The sequence below is a fragment of the Borostomias antarcticus genome (assembly GCF_949987555.1).
Source record: "Borostomias antarcticus genome assembly, chromosome: 12".
Lineage (NCBI taxonomy): Eukaryota > Metazoa > Chordata > Actinopteri > Stomiiformes > Stomiidae > Borostomias > Borostomias antarcticus.
The window spans coordinates 2,149,706-2,169,161 of NC_140245.1; the positions used below are offsets into that span (position 1 = coordinate 2,149,706).

Genomic DNA, 19,456 nt, shown 5'->3' on the forward strand with positions numbered 1-19,456 from the left:
TGAGTTAGACTGAACCCCAACTACAGTAGCATCACACACCTGGTATAAATAGACTAGCCCCTAACTACATTGCTCGCGGTCACATTCATCTGGTACGAGTAGACTAACTCACATTCACCTGGTATGAGTAGACTAACTCACATTCACCTGGTATGAGTTGTATATCACATGTATTATTGTCATACCCAGTGACTAACCTGCCAACAAATGTGTTTGAGGCAAATTCAAGAGAAAGCAAGCTAGCACCAGATGTTCAACACATTTAAACTGTGAGGGTACTATTCTGGTGCACAGGACGGGCCTAGCCGAATATCCAGCTGGTAGCTGGGCCTATTATTAGTGAAAGCACTGGGAGCCAAGTACGCGAAGCCCATGCTCTTACCCCAAGTGACCAGCAGGGGGAGATCGCAGCCAAAATAAAACTTCACAGCATGAACTAATTTGCCAGTGAAAAATTGCTCTGTATAATCTGATCAAATTCAAACCATTCATTATGAGGTGGAGCCATTTTCCAACGTGGCTTTAGGTGTAACAGGGGGTCTCAGTGGCTCATTCTGATGATGAGAAAAGACCAGAGAAATAAAAAAAATAGGAGAGGAGATACGTAGTGACTTCCTGTACTTACTATCAGGTCAGAGGAGAGGAGTAGTGACTTCCTGTACTTACTATCTGGTCAGAGGAGAGGCGTAGTGACTTCCTGTACTTACTATCTGGTCAGAGGAGAGGCGTAGTGACTTCCTGTACTTACTATCAGGTCAGAGGAGAGGAGTAGTGACTTCCTGTACTTACTATCTGGTCGGAGGAGAGGCGTAGCGACTTCCTGTACCCGTGCGGGGTGGGGTGGGCCTGCCCCTCCGGGCCCTGCAGCCTCTCCTGGCAGGACGCCGCGCTGACCTCCTTCCCCTCCTCGTCGCTGGACGAATCCCTCGACTGAGGCCTGCGCAACACCAGCGCTCAGATTAACACACACACACAGACACAGCTCTCTGATTAACACACACAGCTCTCTGATTAACACACACAGCTCTCTGATTAACACACATGCGCTCCCTTGAAGGTGTTGAGAAATATGGACAGGGTCAGTATGTTACCAGTGGACAGGGTCAGTATGTTACCAGTGGACAGGGTCAGTGTGTTACCAGTGGACAGGGTCAGTGTGTTACCAGTGGACAGGGTCAGTGTTACCAGTGGACAGGGTCAGTATGTTGCCGGTGGACAGGGTTAGTATGTTGCCGGTGGACAGGGTCAGTGTGTTACCAGTGGACAGGGTCAGTATGTTACCAGTGGACAGGGTCAGTATGTTGCCGGTGGACAGGGTTAGTATGTTGCCGGTGGACAGGGTCAGTGTGTTACCAGTGGACAGGGTCAGTATGTTACCAGTGGACAGGGTCAGTGTGTTACCAGTGGACAGGAGAGACAGACGTGTGTGTGAGGAGGTGCTGAGACTCACGGCAGGACCAGGCTGTCCTCAGACATGGAGGAACCTCCTCCCTCCTCCAGCTGGAGCTCCTTGGTCTCCTGCTTGGTCTCCGACTGAAACACAACAGGCAGGGAGGTTCAACACATCCTACTAAAACAAACAGGTTTGTTTCAGAGAGTGAAGAGCAAAGTTTCCTGGTACCTGTTTAACGATACTATCAGGGTTCTTTTGGTACCTGTTTGATGATACTATCAGGGTTCTTTTGGCACCTGTTTGATGGTACAATCAGGGTTCTTTTGGTACCTGTTTGATGGTACTATCAGGGTTCTTTTGGCACCTGTTTGATGGTACTATCAGGGTTCTTTTGGCACCTGTTTGATGGTACTATCAGGGTTCTTTTGGCACCTGTTTGATGGTACTATCAGGGTTCTTTTGGTACCTGTTTGATGGTACTATCAGGGTTCTTTTGGTACCTGTTTGATGGTACTATCAGGGTTCTTTTGGTACCTGTTTGATGGTACTATCAGGGTTCTTTTGGTACCTGTTTGATGGTACTATCAGGGTTCTTTTGGCACCTGTTTGATGGTACTATCAGGGTTCTTTTGGCACCTGTTTGATGGTACTATCAGGGTTCTTTTGGCACCTGTTTGATGGTACTATCAGGGTTCTTTTGGCACCTGTTTGATGGTACTATCAGGGTTCTTTTGGTACCTGTTTGATGGTACTATTAGGGTTCTTTTGGTACCTGTTTGATGGTGCTGTCGGCCCTCTTGCGCCAGAACCACCAGCGTCCTGACTTCTTTGGCATCTTCTCCTTCACCCAGGCCTCCTCTGTAGCCTGGCAGACAAACAGGAAATAGGAAACAGAACACAGACAAACAGGAAACAGGACGCAGACACACAGGAAACAGGACGCAGACAAACAGGAAACAGGACGCAGACAAACAGGACGCAGACAAACAGGACGCACACAAACAGGACGCACACAAACAGGACGCACACAAACAAGACGCACACAAACAGGACGCACACAAACAGGACGTACACAAACAGGACGCAGACAAACAGGACGCAGACAAACAGGACGCAGACAAACAGGACGTCAGCTGGTCAGAGACTGGAAACAACACACTCCATTTCAGCCTGAGAGAGGCGTGTTTGGGATGCTGTACCTTTGGTAAATTCTTCTGAAAAGCCTGCAGACTCAGAATCAAGGGAGCAGCAAGTGTCCAGTTATAATATCTGTGAAGAAAGAGGCGTTTCAGGGGCCGGACACGGACACTTCAGCAACTAAAATAGGAGCATTTCAATATAACGGAACGTAAAAGCATGAACTTACCTGTTGGCTATCTTTACTACCAGGTTGGGGTTGTCGATGATGGCTGGGTTTTCAGCAAACTCATGGTATGTGATGATATGCTCCATGAACTTCTCTGCAAGCAAACGTACAGCACAGATATGATCAAACTGTTCTAGAGTGAGGTCACTGTTCTAGAGTTCTAGAGACTCAAGTTCTTACAACTCTGTCTATGCTCGTTATCTTCAGCCCACCTCCTGTCCCCCATAAATGGCTCTTGTCACTTCCCAGGCTGCCATTGTGAATAAGAATCTGTTCTTAGTGACTTGCCTGATGAAATAACGTCTTTAGAAACGAAATAGATTCCCCACTTGCTCCAGCACGCATGCGCACAGCGCAAGCGTTGCTCCAACACACTGTCCGCATGCGTGCTGGAGCAAGTGGGTAAGCTATTTCGTTTCTAAAGACGTTTCTAAAGATCGTATTACAGAGGCATGTGAAAAACCACAACAGACCCTCGCTCTATGTAAGCACAACTAGCGATTCATGAAGACAGATTGATGAAAACAACAGTTTTTAGAAGCTGCATTCTGAGTGCCCCGTCCGCCGCCATTACATGGATATACTTGGCTCGCGCTGGATTTTAAATTTCTTCTACATGCCTCCGAATTACACCAAAGTTATCTCGGTGAGTCAAACGTCTTATAATATGCCGTAAATAAGGTCCAGGTTGTCAAAAACGAGCATTCTCCTTTAAATCTTTTTTATTTTTTTTCTACCCACTTCAGGTCTGCTCTGTCGCGTTAGAGGTGTTTACATGTCGTCTCCTGTGCCCCCTACCTTTGGCTATGTCTGCGTTGTCGCTGAGGCCTCCACACAGGGACAGGGTGACGTCGGGCAGGTCGCTGGCGGAGTCCGACAGACACTCTGTGCCGCTGTCCGCCGCCGCGCTGCCCACCGACTGGGGGGACTGGGAGCCGGACCGCGTGTCCGAGTCCAGCCAGAGCTTGGACGCCGTCTCCTCGCTGACGCCACAAGGGGACACGGAAAAGACGAGAGGCAGCGTTAGCCCGCGACTCACGGACCTCGCAGAGAGGACAGACGGCCATTTTGTGACAGTCTGGAACAGCGTAAACTGCTAGGTCCTTGATTAAGAGTGCCTAAGAAGGGCCGGAGTGCCTAAGAAGGGCCGAATGCCCACCTCCCTTGTTCTCTGTAAAGCGCATTGATTTGCCTCTGGGTATGAAATGCGCCGTACAAATAAAGTTTTGATTGATTGATTGAAGAGGGATGGCTGTGGGTCAGGAGGCAGAGCGGGTCGTGACCGCAGGGTCGTCGGTTCGAATCCCGGCTCCTGTCCACGTGTCGAACTGTCCTTGGACAAGACACTGAACCCCAAATTGCTCCCAATGAGCAGGTTGGCGCCTTGCATGGCAGCTGCCGCCAGTGGTGTGTGAATGTGTGTGTGAATGGGTGAATTAAAGGTAGATTGTAAAGCGCTCTGGATAAAAATGTACAATCCATCTATAAATCATGTTACATGTGAGTGTCTTCCTCCCATGAAACCCTGGTTCAGCTGAGAGTTACTGTACCTTTTAGGAAAGTAACGTGCGACAACGTCGGGTTCAAGTGCGGTCAGGTCGTCCAGGTAGATATCCTCAGGCCCCTGGTGCTGGCTCCTCTTCTGGACACCTGGCAACAACAACAACAACAAAAACAACAAACAGGACAATAAACTGTTGTTCTTCAAAAAAAATAACCCGCGTGTTTCTTATGATATGCTTTTCTATATAATATTAAGTCTTTTCTACATATATTTTCTATATAATATTAGAAACTAAGACATCGATTGACATCAAAGCGGACGTTGCTGACAACTTTTAATTGTTTTATTTAGTCTTTATTTAACCAGATGAGCCCCCTTAAGAACAAATTGGCCCACCCTGATTGGCCGACCGTCTCACCTTTCTTCTTGGAGGGCGAGTCGCTCTTGGGGCCGGCGTCGGCCATGTCTCCCGCCATCTGGGCGGCGGCCGAGGCCGCGGCGCTGCAGTCCGACGGCGTGGAGGTGGCCATGTTGGCGGGCAGGATGTCCAGGGGCGCTGAGGCGGTCAGCGGGGTGACGAGGGTCAGGGGGGAGGGGGTGACGGGGGTCAGGGGGGAGGGGGTGACGGGGGTCAGGGGGGAGGGGGTGACGGGGGTCAGGGGGGAGGGGGTGACGGGGGTCAGGGCGGAGGAGGTGACAGGGCTCAGGGCGGAGGAGGTGACAGGGGTCAGGGCGGAGCTGACGGGGGTCAGGGCGGAGCTGACGGGGGTCAGGGCGGAGGTGGCGGTGGGGGTGGAGAGGACGGGCGTGCGGGGTTCCGGTTTGACCACGGTGCACACGGGGCCGGCGTCCTGGTCCTTAGGCGCGGCCTCCGCCTCCTCCGCCTCGTTCTCCATGGCCTCCGTGCTGAGGATGACCCGGAAGTGTGTGCTCTCTGACGGGGTGATGGTCACCGTCCGCGCCGTCTCCTGCCTCTCCTTCTTACTCACCTGACACGCCAGAGACATCTGCACATTTTCACTAGGCTCAGCTTTATCACAATATTAATAATCAGCACATTTTCACTAGGCTCAGCTTTATCATAATCATATTAATAATCAGCACATTTTCACTAGGCTCAGCTTTATCATAACAATATTAATAATCAGCACATTTTCACTAGGCTCAGCTTTATCATAACAATATTAATAATCAGCACATTTTCACTAGGCTCAGCTTTATCATAATCATATTATCATAACAATATTAATAACATTTATTACAACGATATTAATAACATTTGAATGATGAGAATCAGAACTGGAATCAGAATCAATTGTATTGCCAGGTAGGTTTTTACACATACTAGGAATCTGTTCTGGTCAGTTGGTGCATAACGCTGATGGATAGACAACATTAGACAGGGTGCAGGGACTAGACTGGACTGCAAAGACAGGTAGGGCTGGGTATCGAGTCGAATTTCAAGAATCGATTCGATTCCGATTCACAAGGTTCAGAATCGATTATCACGATTGAATTCGATATCGATATCGATTCGGTTAGTTTTACTGAAACCTGTTTTTTGTAGCTGTAATCTTAATTACATGACTGCCAAGTTATGCAACACATCAATACTAGGGCTGCGTATCGATACTGATTTCCAAAAATGAATGAATCATTGAATGAATTAATGAACTATTCATACCTTCATTTATTAATTATTTCATTAAATAAAAGATCCATTTTGGGATTCATGAATCGATTCTGAATCATTTGATTCAGAATCGATGAATCGATTTTTTTAAACCCAGCCCTAAAGACAGGACAGTGCATCATGAGTGACGTCATCTCTGTGAGGGAGGGGTACCCACCCTGGTGGATTCTGGGAACTCTCCCCAGGTCCACTGCATGTGCGACTCCGCTCTGAGCATGCTCTCCGACGGCCTGACCACCAGCTCGGAGTCGCTCTTCGGAGAGAAGGCCTGGGAGAAGCCGTGGCTGCGGGGACACAACAAAACAACAACCACCCAGTCGAGCGTGTGACGCTGAAACATTCCACCGGCTCCGGCGGCGGTGCGTTCCGGTTCCGAGTCGACCGCGGACGTCCTAGACGACGTGTTTCCGCCAGACGCCGCTGTGGCACGTTCCGGAAAGCGCCCCCCCCAGAGCCGGCTGTCTGAGGAGCTCCGCTAAAAATAGACAGCCGGTCTACTTTCGACGGATGGCGCATCTGGGACGCCTCAGATATTAGTAGAGGAAATGGGTCGTAAGGCCCCGCCCCCTGACGGCCTGGCAGTCTCAAACAAAACGCTCGCTCCCGGATGGCACCCGGTGGGGGTCGGAGCCGGAATAAAACCTCAACGCCACGCAAACGGAGTCAGTCAGTGGAATTGAGGCGTGAGCTGAGCGTGCGTGTGTGTGTGCGTCCGTGTCCCCCATGTCCTCCTGACGTACGTACCTGTCCAAAGGGGACCAGTCTCCGTCAGAGAAGGGGTAGCTGTCCAGACTGTGCCTGGCTGGAGGTAGTTTGGGGTCGAGGTCCCGCATCGCGCTCATGGACGACGACCTAACCAACGACAAACGGACAAAAATGTTTATCAACAATGGCTACAAACGTATGAACACTTCCCAACACCCCAAGCTGCCAAAGAAGACGCCAAAACAACACCGGACAGTTATGACCATGTATGTGTTGTAATATTATTCAAATAGCAGAACTGTGTCCACAACCATTTTTATTGGGGACAATAACATTGATAATGATATAGTGATAATGTAATCTTATCCGACCTCGGTTGTTAAACCATTACATTAGTCATTCAGCAAACGCTTTTATCCGACCACAATTTTATCCAACAATTTTTTTATTTATTTTTCTTTAGCCTTTATTTAACCCGGAAAAGTCCCATTGAGATTAAAAATCTCTTTTTCAAGAGACCTGGCCAAGACGGGCAGCAGTGCAATCCAAACACAGAGTTACAGACATTAAATACAACAGAAAACACAGATGCAACAGTAATACAATTTACACGTGACTTGGTGATATGGCTATATGGCAATACGCTAGTTAATACGCGCCTTGCATGGCAGCTGCCGCCATTGGTGTATGAATGTGTGTGTGAATGGGTGAATGAGAGGCCTTCATTGTAAAGCGCTTTGGATAAAAGCGCTATATAAGTGCAGCCCATTTACCATTTACTAAGAGCGTAATCTAGCGCTGTCGCCAACGTGCCAGAGTAGTGAAACATAAACGCCGAGTCGTCTCTCACCGTGAGGCGTGCACCGCCACCTCCTCGTCCGAGCTCAGCTCCATCTCAAAGATGTCCTCGCCGTTGGCGTTGGCGGCGAGGGCGGCGGTGGGAGGGGTGGGCTGCTCCCTCCGGCCCGCGGCGGCGAGGACGGACGGGGGGGTGGGCTCCTCGCGCCGGCCGTCTCCCTTGTGCTTCTTCCTCCTCCTCTTCTTCTTCTTCACCACGGCGACGGCGCCGGGGGCGGCGGGGGGCGCGGGGGGAGAGAGAGAGGAGGGGGGGGCGGCGTCGTCAGGGTCGCCCGGGTCGTCGTCCAGGTCGCGGGTCAGCGCCGCGGCGCCGCGCTCCACCTCCGTGATCCAGAACAGGTGGCCCTCGGTGGGGATGGGGGAGGTGGCCAGGTGGGCTGGAACCAGTTCCTGGAGGGGTAGGGGGGGGGGGGTGTGTCCAGGAAGACAGTGAGGCGTTAGCTACTGAGGCTAGTCTGCAGGAGGACACAGGAATATGTAGGGGTGGGACGTCTGCCCACCTCCCTTGTCCTCGTAAAGCGCATTGTGTTGCCTCTGGGTATGAAATGCGCTATACAAATAAAGCTTTGATTGATTGATTGACAGGATACAGGACGGCTCTCATGATCTAGGATCTATTCCACAGATCGGCTGCGGTGACATTGAGACCACGTACGCAAACAGCTGTTACCTCCCGGGTTTATCTATATCGTTCTCTACCATAGCAAGTCTGCGTGGTCAGTCTGTACCATGGCCAATACAGTGTGTGTGTGTGTGTGTGTGTGTGTGTGTGTGTGTGTGTAGAAAACAGAAGATGGATACTCTGGTCTGGCTAAACGATCACAGATCTAAGATCCCCCACATCTACTGAGGCACCAGAATGTCAAGCTAAACAGTCACATCTACTGAGGACGTGTGTCACATGCAGGCAAGAGTCACTCTTTGCACTATGAGACGGGAAGCGCTGTGGATGTGAGCGTGTTCTCTCTGGACGCTGCTCACTTTCTGCAGCTCCGTCTCCTGGACGAAGAAGGCCTCTCCGTTGTCCCCCAGCTTCATGTGTAGCTCCACTGGCTCTCCATTCACCTCGATGTCAATCTGGAACAACCACAGAGAGACAGGGTTAGGTTAGGGTTAAGTTAGGGTTAAGTTAGGGTTAGATTACCAGACTGCGGACCTTTGGGGACAGAGCTTTCAGCGTGGCAGCTCCCACCCTCTGGGACCCCCGCCCTGTAGAACTCCGCAACGCCACAACTCTGGACCGCTTCAAGAAACTCCTTAAAACTCACCTCTTTAACATGGCCTTTGACCTCTAGCTTCCGTTTCTTAATGTTGTGTGTCTCTGTCTACCATGTTTGTCTCTTGTCTGTTCTGCCCCTATGTAAAGCGACCTTGGGTTTTATGACAGGCGCTATATAAATGAAAGTTATTATTATTATTAGATTAGGGTTAAGTTAATTGCAATTTGCAATTATTGTTAGTCGCTTTGGATAAAATCTTCTGCTAAATGACTGTAATGTAATGTAATGTAAACTTGAGAGGACCACTTGAGAGCATGGATATACAGTATTAAGAGGACAACTGGTAATAGTTGGTAGTATTAGTAACAAAGTAACAAAGTAACCTATTACGATAACATTGTTTCATTTCGCTCTGTGTTGTAAACATTGGCTATGGTTGTCATGGCTATGCATCAGCAATGACATTAGATTCAGGAGGATTACGTTGGTCTCTAGTGATTGGTTAGGGGAAATCGAATCTCCGATCCCATGGAAATCGGTTAGAGTGGAAGCAACACCAGACTGAAGATCTGTGTAACGAGTTGACAATTCTGTCAGATATCCAGAGTCATCATTAAAAAGTAATCGCACCAATAAGAGTGCCCCCTGGTCCCCTGCTGCTGCAGTCAAGGGCAAGGCTAATTAGCGGCGGGTGATACGCTCGGTGGAGAGGGTGATTGGCTGCGCCCCGCCTTCCCTCCAGGCCCCGCCCCCCCTACAGGCCCCGCCCTCCCTCCAGGCCCTGCATGACTCCAGGGCTGTGTTCCGAATCGCATACTTCTACTACTTACTACCAGTACCTACTACAGCTGCCCTTAGAAAGAACGTACTTTGCAAGCAGTAGGCATCCAATTGGGACGTACTACCTTGTCATAACATTGCGCCTTGAAATTTGCCCACATCCGCCGCTGTCAATAACGCGACGTTCGTCTACAGCTGTCGCGACTCGCACGTGACGCACATTTCCGCTGCGCACAGGATTGTGGGTCAGAATAGCCAGAAAAGCCTGCTGGCTTGCATACTGCAAATTACGACCGGATGTAGTAGGACATCCTGGTATTTTTGCCATACTGCATGTGGCATACTATGTATTGGGACATACTACATCCTGTTTTGGCATACTATATAGTAGGGTAGTATGCGATTCGAAACGCAGCCCAGGGCGCTGAAACGGGCCAGGAAGATCATGGCTGGCCCCTCCCACCCGGGCTATGACCTCTTCACACCGCCCCCCTCTGGCAGGAGGCTGCGGTCGTTAAAGACTAAAACTGTTCAACACAGGAACAGCTTTTTCCCCTCGGCCATCAGCCTTATCAACAAGGCTCCCCTCTGACTCTCTCCCCCGCCCCCTGACATTTTTAGCCTCTTTTGTAGGCCCAAATGCACTGCTAGTTTTACACTTTATTTGCACTGTCCTGTCCTGTTTTTGCACTGGCCCATTGTTGTGTTGTTGTTGCCTCTGCAATGTCACAAAAAATCCTATGTATGTCAAGTACAAATGGCAATAAAAGAATTCTGATTCTAAAAGAGAAATTCAAATCCATCTTTATAATTTCTTGTCCGACACCAGTCTTATGTGGATATGCGAGTCTGTGAGAAGAAGAATCTTTACATTAACATCCTTTCTCTCCTCCCTGTGAACCTCTCTGGTTAGCCAATGTTTATAAGGAAGGGGGCCCAACCATTTTTACGACCCTCATATGTCCTAGCAGCTGTTTCCCAAAGCATAAACAACGGGCTGCGGTCTTCACATACAGCTCAGTCGACCTGTAGAGCTGCCCCACTCGCTGGTCACTTTAAGTTGATTTAATAGGACAATGTGCACATACATTAAATGTTTGCAAGATGGGCGCACCAGATTTAGCTAAAAGCTACATTCCATCTGTAACCCTGGTCCCTCATATAATTGGTTAGTGGAGTATAATCATGTTAGTGAAGGATAATCATGCTCTTGGCGGAATTTTCTTCTACCAGAGAGCCCGGCTTTGCAAACCCGTAACTGTTGGAATAAAAGTAACCAACTTTGGACTTACAAAGTGAACCTCAGCATTTCGACTACTCATGTTTAATGGTTAGAATAATTTTGGTAACAGTGCCCAAACACTTAGTTCTTTCCACCAGCTTCTGACTTCCGTTTTGTGGTTGATTTCGAAACAGACAAAGTGGAAACGGAGACTGTTCTCTTCCTGTAACCAGTTCCACACTCAATTCAAGCCACATTCAGTGCGTATGGCAGCTTCGAGCCTGGAGGATAAAGAGCAAACCTAATTAGGGAATGGGCCCCAAAGGGTTCCTGTTTCCTGGAGTCTGAACCAGCCAGGGGAGAGAGGCCCTTCAGAAACCCGACACCACCACACTCAGGTCATGTCTGGTGGAGGGAGAGGAGAGGAGGAGAGAAAGGTGGAGTGTGAAAGAGACACCGAGTCTGTCTGACTGTCAGACACAAACACTCAACCTGAAACCCCTGTCAACTGGCCCCTCCCCTACACAACCCTCCCCACCACCACTCTGGCTTCAATTATCCTCTACTTCCCTCTCTCTCTCCTCTAGTATCTCTCCTATGGTATCTCTCTCTCTCTCCTCTAGTATCTCTCTCTCTCTCCTCTAGTATCTCTCCTCTTGTATCTCTCTCCTCCAGTATCTCTCTCCTCTAGTATCTCTCTCTCTCTCCTCTAGTATCTCTCCTCTTGTATATCTCTCCTCTAGTATCTCTCTCCTCCAGTATCTCTCTCTCTCCCCTCTAGTATCTCTCCTCTAGTATCTCTCTCCTCTAGTATCTCTCTCCTCTATCTCTCTCTCTCCTCTAGTATCTCTCTCTCCTCTAGTATCTCTCTCCTCTATCTCTCTCTCTCCTCTATCTCTCTCTCCTCTATCTCTCTCTCCTCTAGTATCTCTCTCTCCTCTAGTATCTCTCTCCTCTATCTCTCTCTCCTCTATCTCTCTCTCCTCTAGTATCTCTCTCTCCTCTAATATCTCTCTCTCCTCTAGTATATCTCTCCTCTAGTATATCTCTCCTCTATCTCTCTCTCTCCTCTAGTATCTCTCTCTCCTCTAGTATCTCTCTCCTCTATCTCTCTCTCCTCTATATCTCTCTCCTCTAGTATCTCTCTCTCCTCTAATATCTCTCTCTCCTCTATCTCTCTCTCCTCTAGTATCTCTCTCTCCTCTAGTATCTCTCTCCTCTATCTCTCTCTCCTCTATCTCTCTCTCCTCTAGTATCTCTCTCTCCTCTAATATCTCTCTCTCCTCTAGTATATCTCTCCTCTAGTATATCTCTCCTCTATCTCTCTCTCCTCTATCTCTCTCTCCTCTAGTATCTCTCTCTCCTCTAATATCTCTCTCTCCTCTAGTATCTCTCTCCTCTATCTCTCTCTCTCCTCTAGTATCTCTCTCTCCTCTAGTATCTCTCTCCTCTATCTCTCTCTCTCCTCTATCTCTCTCTCCTCTATCTCTCTCACCTCTAGTATCTCTCTCACCTCTAGTATCTCTCTCCTCTATCTCTCTCTCTCCTCTATCTCTCTCTCCTCTATCTCTCTCTCCTCTAGTATCTCTCTCTCCTCTAGTATCTCTCTCCTCTATCTCTCTCTCCTCTATCTCTCTCTCCTCTAGTATCTCTCTCTCCTCTAATATCTCTCTCTCCTCTAGTATATCTCTCCTCTAGTATATCTCTCCTCTATTATCTCTCTCTCTCTCCTCTAGTATCTCTCTCCTCTAGCATCTCTCTCCTATAGTATCCCTCCTCTAATACAGTATATCTCTCTCTAGTATCTCACTCTCAAGTATATCTCTCTCTGCTCTAGTATCTCTCTTTCTCTCTGCTCACTTCTTCTTGTTTGTCTTCATTTTCTTCAGGAGGTCTTCCCAGCAGCCCCAGAGCGCGGTTGGCCTGGTGGCTGGTGAGGGGGGTGTGTGTGGTGAGGCATGCTGGGGAATCTTAATGACCCTGGTGGATGTATATGAGCTCTTCACCACTCAAGACACTGACAGGACACGGTTGGATTAGTGGAGCTAGGCTTACAGACAGGCATGCTCAAAAACAGCCTCTTGCTAAGAACACTCTTTGAGATCGGAAGAGCAAGCACCTGAGAACGCTCTTTAGAATAGCGCTGGTTCTGAGGTTTTTCATTGGACTTTCCATCTAACCGTGACCCTAGTAGGCCTACCCTTACGCTAGAGCAGCAGAAGGAATTTGATTTTTTGAGTGGCTCAATAAGTGGCTCATAAGTCATCTGTCTGGAAAAAAGCACTTGTAACCTCCAGAAGAAGAGGCTACATGGGCTACGAGAATAGCTCCATTCCCCTGAGTGCTCTGACCATCACCACTCTGGATCCATACATGGTGTTGTTGACCCGCTTTCCTCACAGCAGGTCTACAGTGGGGATGACGACAGAGCTACTGCACACACACGACTACACACCAGTAAACGTGACTAAGAAACCCTCTCTCTCTCTAGTATCTCTCTCTCTAGTATCTCTCTCTCCTCTAAACCCTCTCCCACTCTAGTATCTCTCTCTCCTCTAAACCCTCTCTCTCTCTAGTATCTCTCTCCTCTAGTATCTCTCTCTCCTGTAAACCCTCTCCCACTCTAGTATCTCTCTCTCCTCTAAACCCTCTCTCTCTCTAGTATCTCTCTCTAGTATCTCTCTCTCCTCTAAACCCTCTCCCACTCTAGTATCTCTCTCTCCTCTAAACCCTCTCTCTCTCTAGTATCTCTCTCTCTAGTATCTCTCTCTCCTCTAAACCCTCTCCCACTCTAGTATCTCTCTCTCCTCTAAACCCTCTCTCTCTCTAGTATCTCTCTCTCTAGTATCTCTCTCTCCTCTAAACCCTCTCCCACTCTAGTATCTCTCTCTCCTCTAAACCCTCTCTCTCCTCTAGTATCTCTCTCTCCTCTAAACCCTCTCCCACTCTAGTATCTCTCTCTCCTCTAAACCCTCTCCCACTCTAGTATCTCTCTCTCCTCTAGCATCTCTCTCCTCTAGCATCGCTTTCCTTTAGTACTGTATATCTCTCCTCTAGTATCTCTCTCTCCTCTAGCACCTCTTTCCTCTAGTACTGTATCTCTCTCCTCTAGTATCTCCTCTCTCTCCTCTAGTATCTCTCTCCTCTAGTATCTCTCTCCTCTAGTATTTCTCTCTCCTCTAGTATCTCTCTTCTCTAGTATTTCTCTCTCCTCTAGTATCTCTCTCCTCTAGTATCTCTCTCCTCTAGTATCTCTCTCCTCTAGTATCTCTTCTCTAGTATCTCTCTTCTCTAGTATTTCTCTCTCCTCTAGTATCTCTCTCCTCTAGTATCTCTCTCCTCTAGTATCTCTTCTCTAGTATCTCTCTTCTCTAGTATTTCTCTCTCCTCTAGTATCTCTCTTCTCTAGTATTTCTCTCTCCTCTAGTATCTCTCTCCTCAAGTATCTTTCTCTCCAGTATCTCTCATCTAGTATCTCTCCTCTAGTATCTCTCTCCTCTAGTATCCCTCTTTCTCTTCTCTAGTATCTCTTCTCTAGTATCTCTTCTCTAGTATCTCTCTCCTCTAGTATCTCTCTCCTCTAGTATCCCTCTTTCTCTTCTCTAGTATCTCTCCTCTAGTATCTCTCCTCTAGTATCTCTCTCCTCTAGTATCTCTCTCCTCTAGTATCTCTCTCCTCTAGTATCTCTCTCCTCTAGTATCTCTCTCCTCTAGTATCTCTCTCCTCTAGTATCCCTCTTTCTCTCCTCTAGTATCCCTCTTTCTCTTCTCTAGTATCTCTCTGGTAAACATAACTAATAAGCCCAGCCTTTATCCTTCTTATCTTCTCAAAATGTCACCTGATCAGCTCAGGAGGAGCTGTTTTTGATATATAATGTCAGGGAATGGATGAAGGACTTAAAGCAAACTGATTATAAGGACTACACGTACTGTATATTGGAACATTTGGACTGAAATAGATTATTGAATAGAGAATATTATTAAAAAAGAAAAGGGCAGGAGTGCTCAGAGGTTCAGACAGTGATTAAGGTGCTATTTGGTTGGGAACACAAAAGCTGGGGAGCCTACCCACGCGTATAGCGGTATATCTCGATAAAGGCTTTTAAACTTTTTGCCAGTTACTTTTCTTTGAACGAGAGAGTATTATTATTGAAGTGTCTACTCTTGTTTGGGTTTTGAATTGAAGTGTCTACTAAAAAATGATATCTCAATCTTATTAATACATTTCCATCTTATTAACACATCTCCATCTTACAGTATAAACACATTTCCATCTTATTAACACATCTCATCGTATTTACGTCTCATCTTATTAACGTCTCATCTTATTAACACATCACATTATCCACATCTCCTCCTGGCTCCATCTCATCCTCTTCCACACGCGCACAGGCAAGATTAAACCTGTTGCCATGGGGACCACCCATTCATCTCATATTCCAACCCGTGGGTGGTTAGAGAGGCCCGGCGCCCCCCCCCCCCCCCCCTGCAGCTCTCTGGGACCCGTTTCACACCGACGCTCACGTGATCCAGAGCAGCACAGCCCTCCCCCAAGTCCTGCCCCCAGTAAATCAACCACACATTCAGAGACAGAGAAAACCCTCGAAAATCACCATCTGGAGCGCGAGAAATAGCTGATCGATGTGCACTTATCTCCCGGCAACAATATGTCACTAGGATGAGAGGTTGAGATAAAGGGATGCGTTTGTTTACTGTAAATAAAGCATGCGTCTTTCCCATCCAGACCCGTACAGGCGTGGTTGTTGAGTCCAAAACAAAGGACTACGTCATCTGACTATATTGATGTTTAAGTTGATGAGGCAAAGTGTTCCCATCGCGGAGATCCCACACACAGGACATACGAGATATGTGAGGTCAGAGGTCATACGAGGTATGTCAAGGTCAGACAGATGTTTAAAAGAAAGTGCCGTTTTCTGAGGAAGGAAAGCACAAAAACACATTCCTCCAAAGAAGTGTCTTTTCAAACCAAATAATGTAGGATATGTGCCTTGTTGCGGGAGGACCCAGCGATTTCCGCTGCTGCTACTGAGGAGAGAATCTAAACACACTTCTCTCACACATCACACTCTTCCTCGCTGAAGAGAACATTAATGGCCGCCACTGGAGGTTTGGTCCTGATGTCTGTAATCCCCAAAATGCGCTAGAGGGCAAAATACCACCCCCCTCCCCCCTCCACCTCCATTTCCTTTTTTTTCTTATGTTGCAAAGAACCCACTCAATATAATGAACAACAGTTAAAGAATCACTAAATCTGTCATATTTTGTAATCTGTGAGAAGTGTGAACAGCTCTGAATCTTTGAAGCCCCTGTTTCTCTGCTTAGTGATTTCAGGTGGACCAACATTCCCAGAAGCATATCTTCAAATACTTGCAGATTCCAATGAACGGCACATCATTTGAAAGCTTACGATTTACACTTTGATAATCTGCAAAAAAAAAAAAGATGAAAAATGATCTTGGCAGACATCAGAACCAAACCTCCAGTGGCGGTCGCATTTATAAGAAGAGCAAAAAAAAAACAAAAAAAACCCGCCCCCCCACCTGTTTCTCAGTTCCCCGTCTCCACCACTCACCACTTTCTCTTTGGAGCGCAGCACGCCCAGCTTGCCGAAGCGCACGTGGAACGGCGAGCACTGGTAGGAGCCGTCGCTCTGGCGCACCACCACCACGTCGATGCAGCCGGACAGCGTGGCCTGGTTGATGCCCTTGTACAGCTCCTTCACCGTCACCAGCACCTGGCCGGCCAGCTGGCCCACGTAGTTCATGGTGTCGGCCTTGAGGGGGACAAGGGGGGGAGAACGGCGGGGGGGTTAGCGCTAGGGCTGGGTTAAAAAGAAATCGATTAATCGATTCTGAATCGATTAATCGATTCTGAATCGATTTTGAATGACATGATTCAGAATCGATTTGTGAATCCCAAAAATCGATATTTTATTTAATGAATGAATGAATAAATGGAGGAATGAATAGTTCATTCATTCATTCAATGATTCATTCATTCATTTTTGGAAATCAGTATCGATACCCAGGCGTAGTAGGCCTGTTGTGTTGCATAACTTGGCAGTGATGTAATTAAGGTTACAGCTAAAAAAATCAGGTTTTAGTAACACTAACCGAATCGATATTGAATCGAATTGAATCGTGATAATCGATTCTGTACCTTTTGAATCGGAATCGATTCTTGAAATTCGAATCGATACCCACCCTAGTTAGCGCCAGCTGACAGACAGGCTTGCATGGGTGCGAGAGGGATAGCGTTGAGCATGGAGTAGTTTGAGTAGAGAGAGTGTGAGTGTTTGAAAGGAAGGTCTACATAACACATACAGCACTTGGAAACAGTCAGGCCTTCACTCTCTTCCTCTTCAGATCTTCTTCCGTTTCTGTCTTCTGGTTTTCTTAACTCTCTCAACTCCCACTCCCTTCTTTCTTCTGTCTACTCGTCAGGAGCTCTGTAGTGTGTCTCTGTTCTCGCGTTCTCCCTGCCTGCCTGCCTGGTTCTCCCTGCCTGCCTGGTTCTCCCTGCCTGCCTCCCTGCCTGGTTCTCTCTGCCTGCCTGACTGGTTCTCCCTGCCTGCCTGCCTGGTTCTCCCTGCCTGGTTCTCCCTGCCTGCCTGGTTCTCCCTGCCTGCCTCCCTGCCTGGTTCTCCCTGCCTGCCTGACTGGTTCTCCCTGCCTGCCTCCCTGGTTCTCCCTGCCTGCCTGCCTGGTTCTCCCTGCCTGCCTGCCTGGTTCTCCCTGCCTGCCTCCCTGGTTCTCCCTGCCTGCCTGCCTGGTTCTCTCTGCCTGCCTCCCTTGTTCTCCCTGCCTGGTTCTCCCTGCCTGCCTGCCTGCCTGGCCGTGTCTGTGTTATCTGACAGGCCGCAGACAGGCTGCGAGCCCAGCGCTGGCCTCTGTCTGCCCCCCTCAAGAGCACACACGCGCACACACGCGCACACACACGCACACACACGCACACACACAACCGTTCAGTTCCTTCCCACTACTCCTACTGCGACTATGGCAACAGACCACTTCCTGTTTACATCCCGACCTCTGCCGTGGATCGGAACGCTAAAAATAAAACACGTGTCACGAGATCAATGACGAAACTTTGTTTCACATGTTCTCAAAGCGTTTTGTCACTGAGGAAGACTATATCTGAGTCTCTGGACTTTTTACCAGACATGGGCAACCACTCAAATAGAGATATCTACCCAGATATCATGTAGATCTAATTGTACAACATACAGTGTTGTCAGCCCATACGCTGTTGAACAGTGAAGTCTACATTTTAACAGTGACTTGGGCTTTGGGTCAGACTAGCGCTGAGCATCTGTCAATCTAAAAACAGAGTCGGACAATCTACGAGTTCTTCGTCACTTGGCAAATAGCCCCGCTTGGCTGAGGTCAGGGCCTCGCTTTAGGAGGCTGAAAAACAACCTGTGTTTACATACAGTACATAAGCTAACCTTGACCTAACACTGACCTGTACAGGCCCTCTAGGTAGAGCTGCTCTCGGAATGGATGTGGTCAGAAGACTACAAAATCACCCAATGAGAAACCTACCTGGGAAATGGATAGAGACACAGAGAGAACTACTATAGCCCTCCCAGCGAGCAGACGTGTTGGAGGGGTCGGGATAAGGACCCTGTGCTGTGTGGAGCCGCAACAACAACACCAGGAAAGCTTCCAGTCTTTCTAGGAACTTGAGGCCACATCCGCCAGGGTAGAACAGAACAAAATGAGCACTTCGCCTCAACATACAGTACAGTAAATGGACTGAAATTGAAACATCTTCTTTTTTGACACATCTTTTTTTTTTTTTCAGTCGTCATCAACATCCTGTTGTAAACTACCCACCCACATAAATGGCTTGATCTACAGACATGCCATCGCTACAGAGGAAATGAGCCGGATGAATCACTGTGTACATACAATAGATAATGAGCCAAGGGCATTGGTCCATGTTCTCTGCAGAAGGGCTACTGTACCTTTAAAGCTCATTGGCATTTTATTGAGTGTAAGTGAGACAAACATGTCTGACAGTGGCCTAAGTCGAGGGCCATGAGAAATCATCCCCACCACCCCAGATGGTGTCTGCCAGTCAACACGCTGCCGAATGAAACCCCCGCTTCTCACTGGAGAGAGCTCTCGCCGGGTCTCTCCAGATGTGAGGCCAGCTCTTTGGCAGAGGCAGCAAGTAGGGTAAAGGTAACACAAGCCCTAAGCTTTCTAGGAAATCCTACTGGGAAAGAGCAGAAACTAGCCAGAGGAAAGGAACGTTTGACCTTGGGGACCACTGGACATCTCTTCTATGGGGACCACTGGACATCTCTTCTATGGGGACCACTGGACATCTCTTCTATGGGGACCACTGGACATCTCTTCTATGGGGACCACTGGACATCTCTTCTATGGGGACCACTGGACATCTCTTCTATGGGGACCACTGGACATCTCTTCTATGGGGACCACTGGACATCTCTTCTATGGGGACCACTGGACATCTCTTCTTTGGGGACTACTGGACATCTCTTCTTTGGGGACTACTGGACATCTCTTCTATGGGGACCACTGGACATCTCTTCTATGGGGACTACTGGACATCTCTTCTATGGGGACTACTGGACATCTCTTCTATGGGGACCACTGGACATCTCTTCTATGGGGACTACTGGACATCTCTTCTATTGGCCCAAGGGTTGAGTTAAATCTC

At 48.3% G+C, this 19,456-nt stretch overlaps 1 protein-coding gene across 3 annotated transcripts in view; it reads right to left on the bottom strand.

The window, feature by feature from the left end:
• The window catches only part of lpin2 (lipin 2), a 30,696-nt gene that overhangs the window by 7,007 nt on the left and 4,233 nt on the right, over positions 1–19,456 (bottom strand). For 2 of the 3 annotated variants that reach the window (XM_084446824.1, XM_084446822.1), the window contains exons 2-14: positions 16,335–16,535; positions 8,501–8,596; positions 7,512–7,909; positions 6,701–6,808; positions 6,114–6,240; positions 4,682–5,270; positions 4,310–4,409; positions 3,558–3,742; positions 2,760–2,853; positions 2,593–2,662; positions 2,166–2,258; positions 1,451–1,533; positions 790–937 (exon numbers count right to left, since the gene is read on the bottom strand). In XM_084446824.1, coding sequence (XP_084302950.1) covers positions 790–937; positions 1,451–1,533; positions 2,166–2,258; positions 2,593–2,662; positions 2,760–2,853; positions 3,558–3,742; positions 4,310–4,409; positions 4,682–5,270; positions 6,114–6,240; positions 6,701–6,808; positions 7,512–7,909; positions 8,501–8,596; positions 16,335–16,526 — 2,283 coding nt within the window. In that variant the 5' untranslated portion in view covers positions 16,527–16,535. The remainder of the gene's footprint in view (positions 1–789; positions 938–1,450; positions 1,534–2,165; positions 2,259–2,592; positions 2,663–2,759; positions 2,854–3,557; positions 3,743–4,309; positions 4,410–4,681; positions 5,271–6,113; positions 6,241–6,700; positions 6,809–7,511; positions 7,910–8,500; positions 8,597–16,334; positions 16,536–19,456) is intronic. The other variant, XM_084446823.1, reaches the window with a different exon arrangement.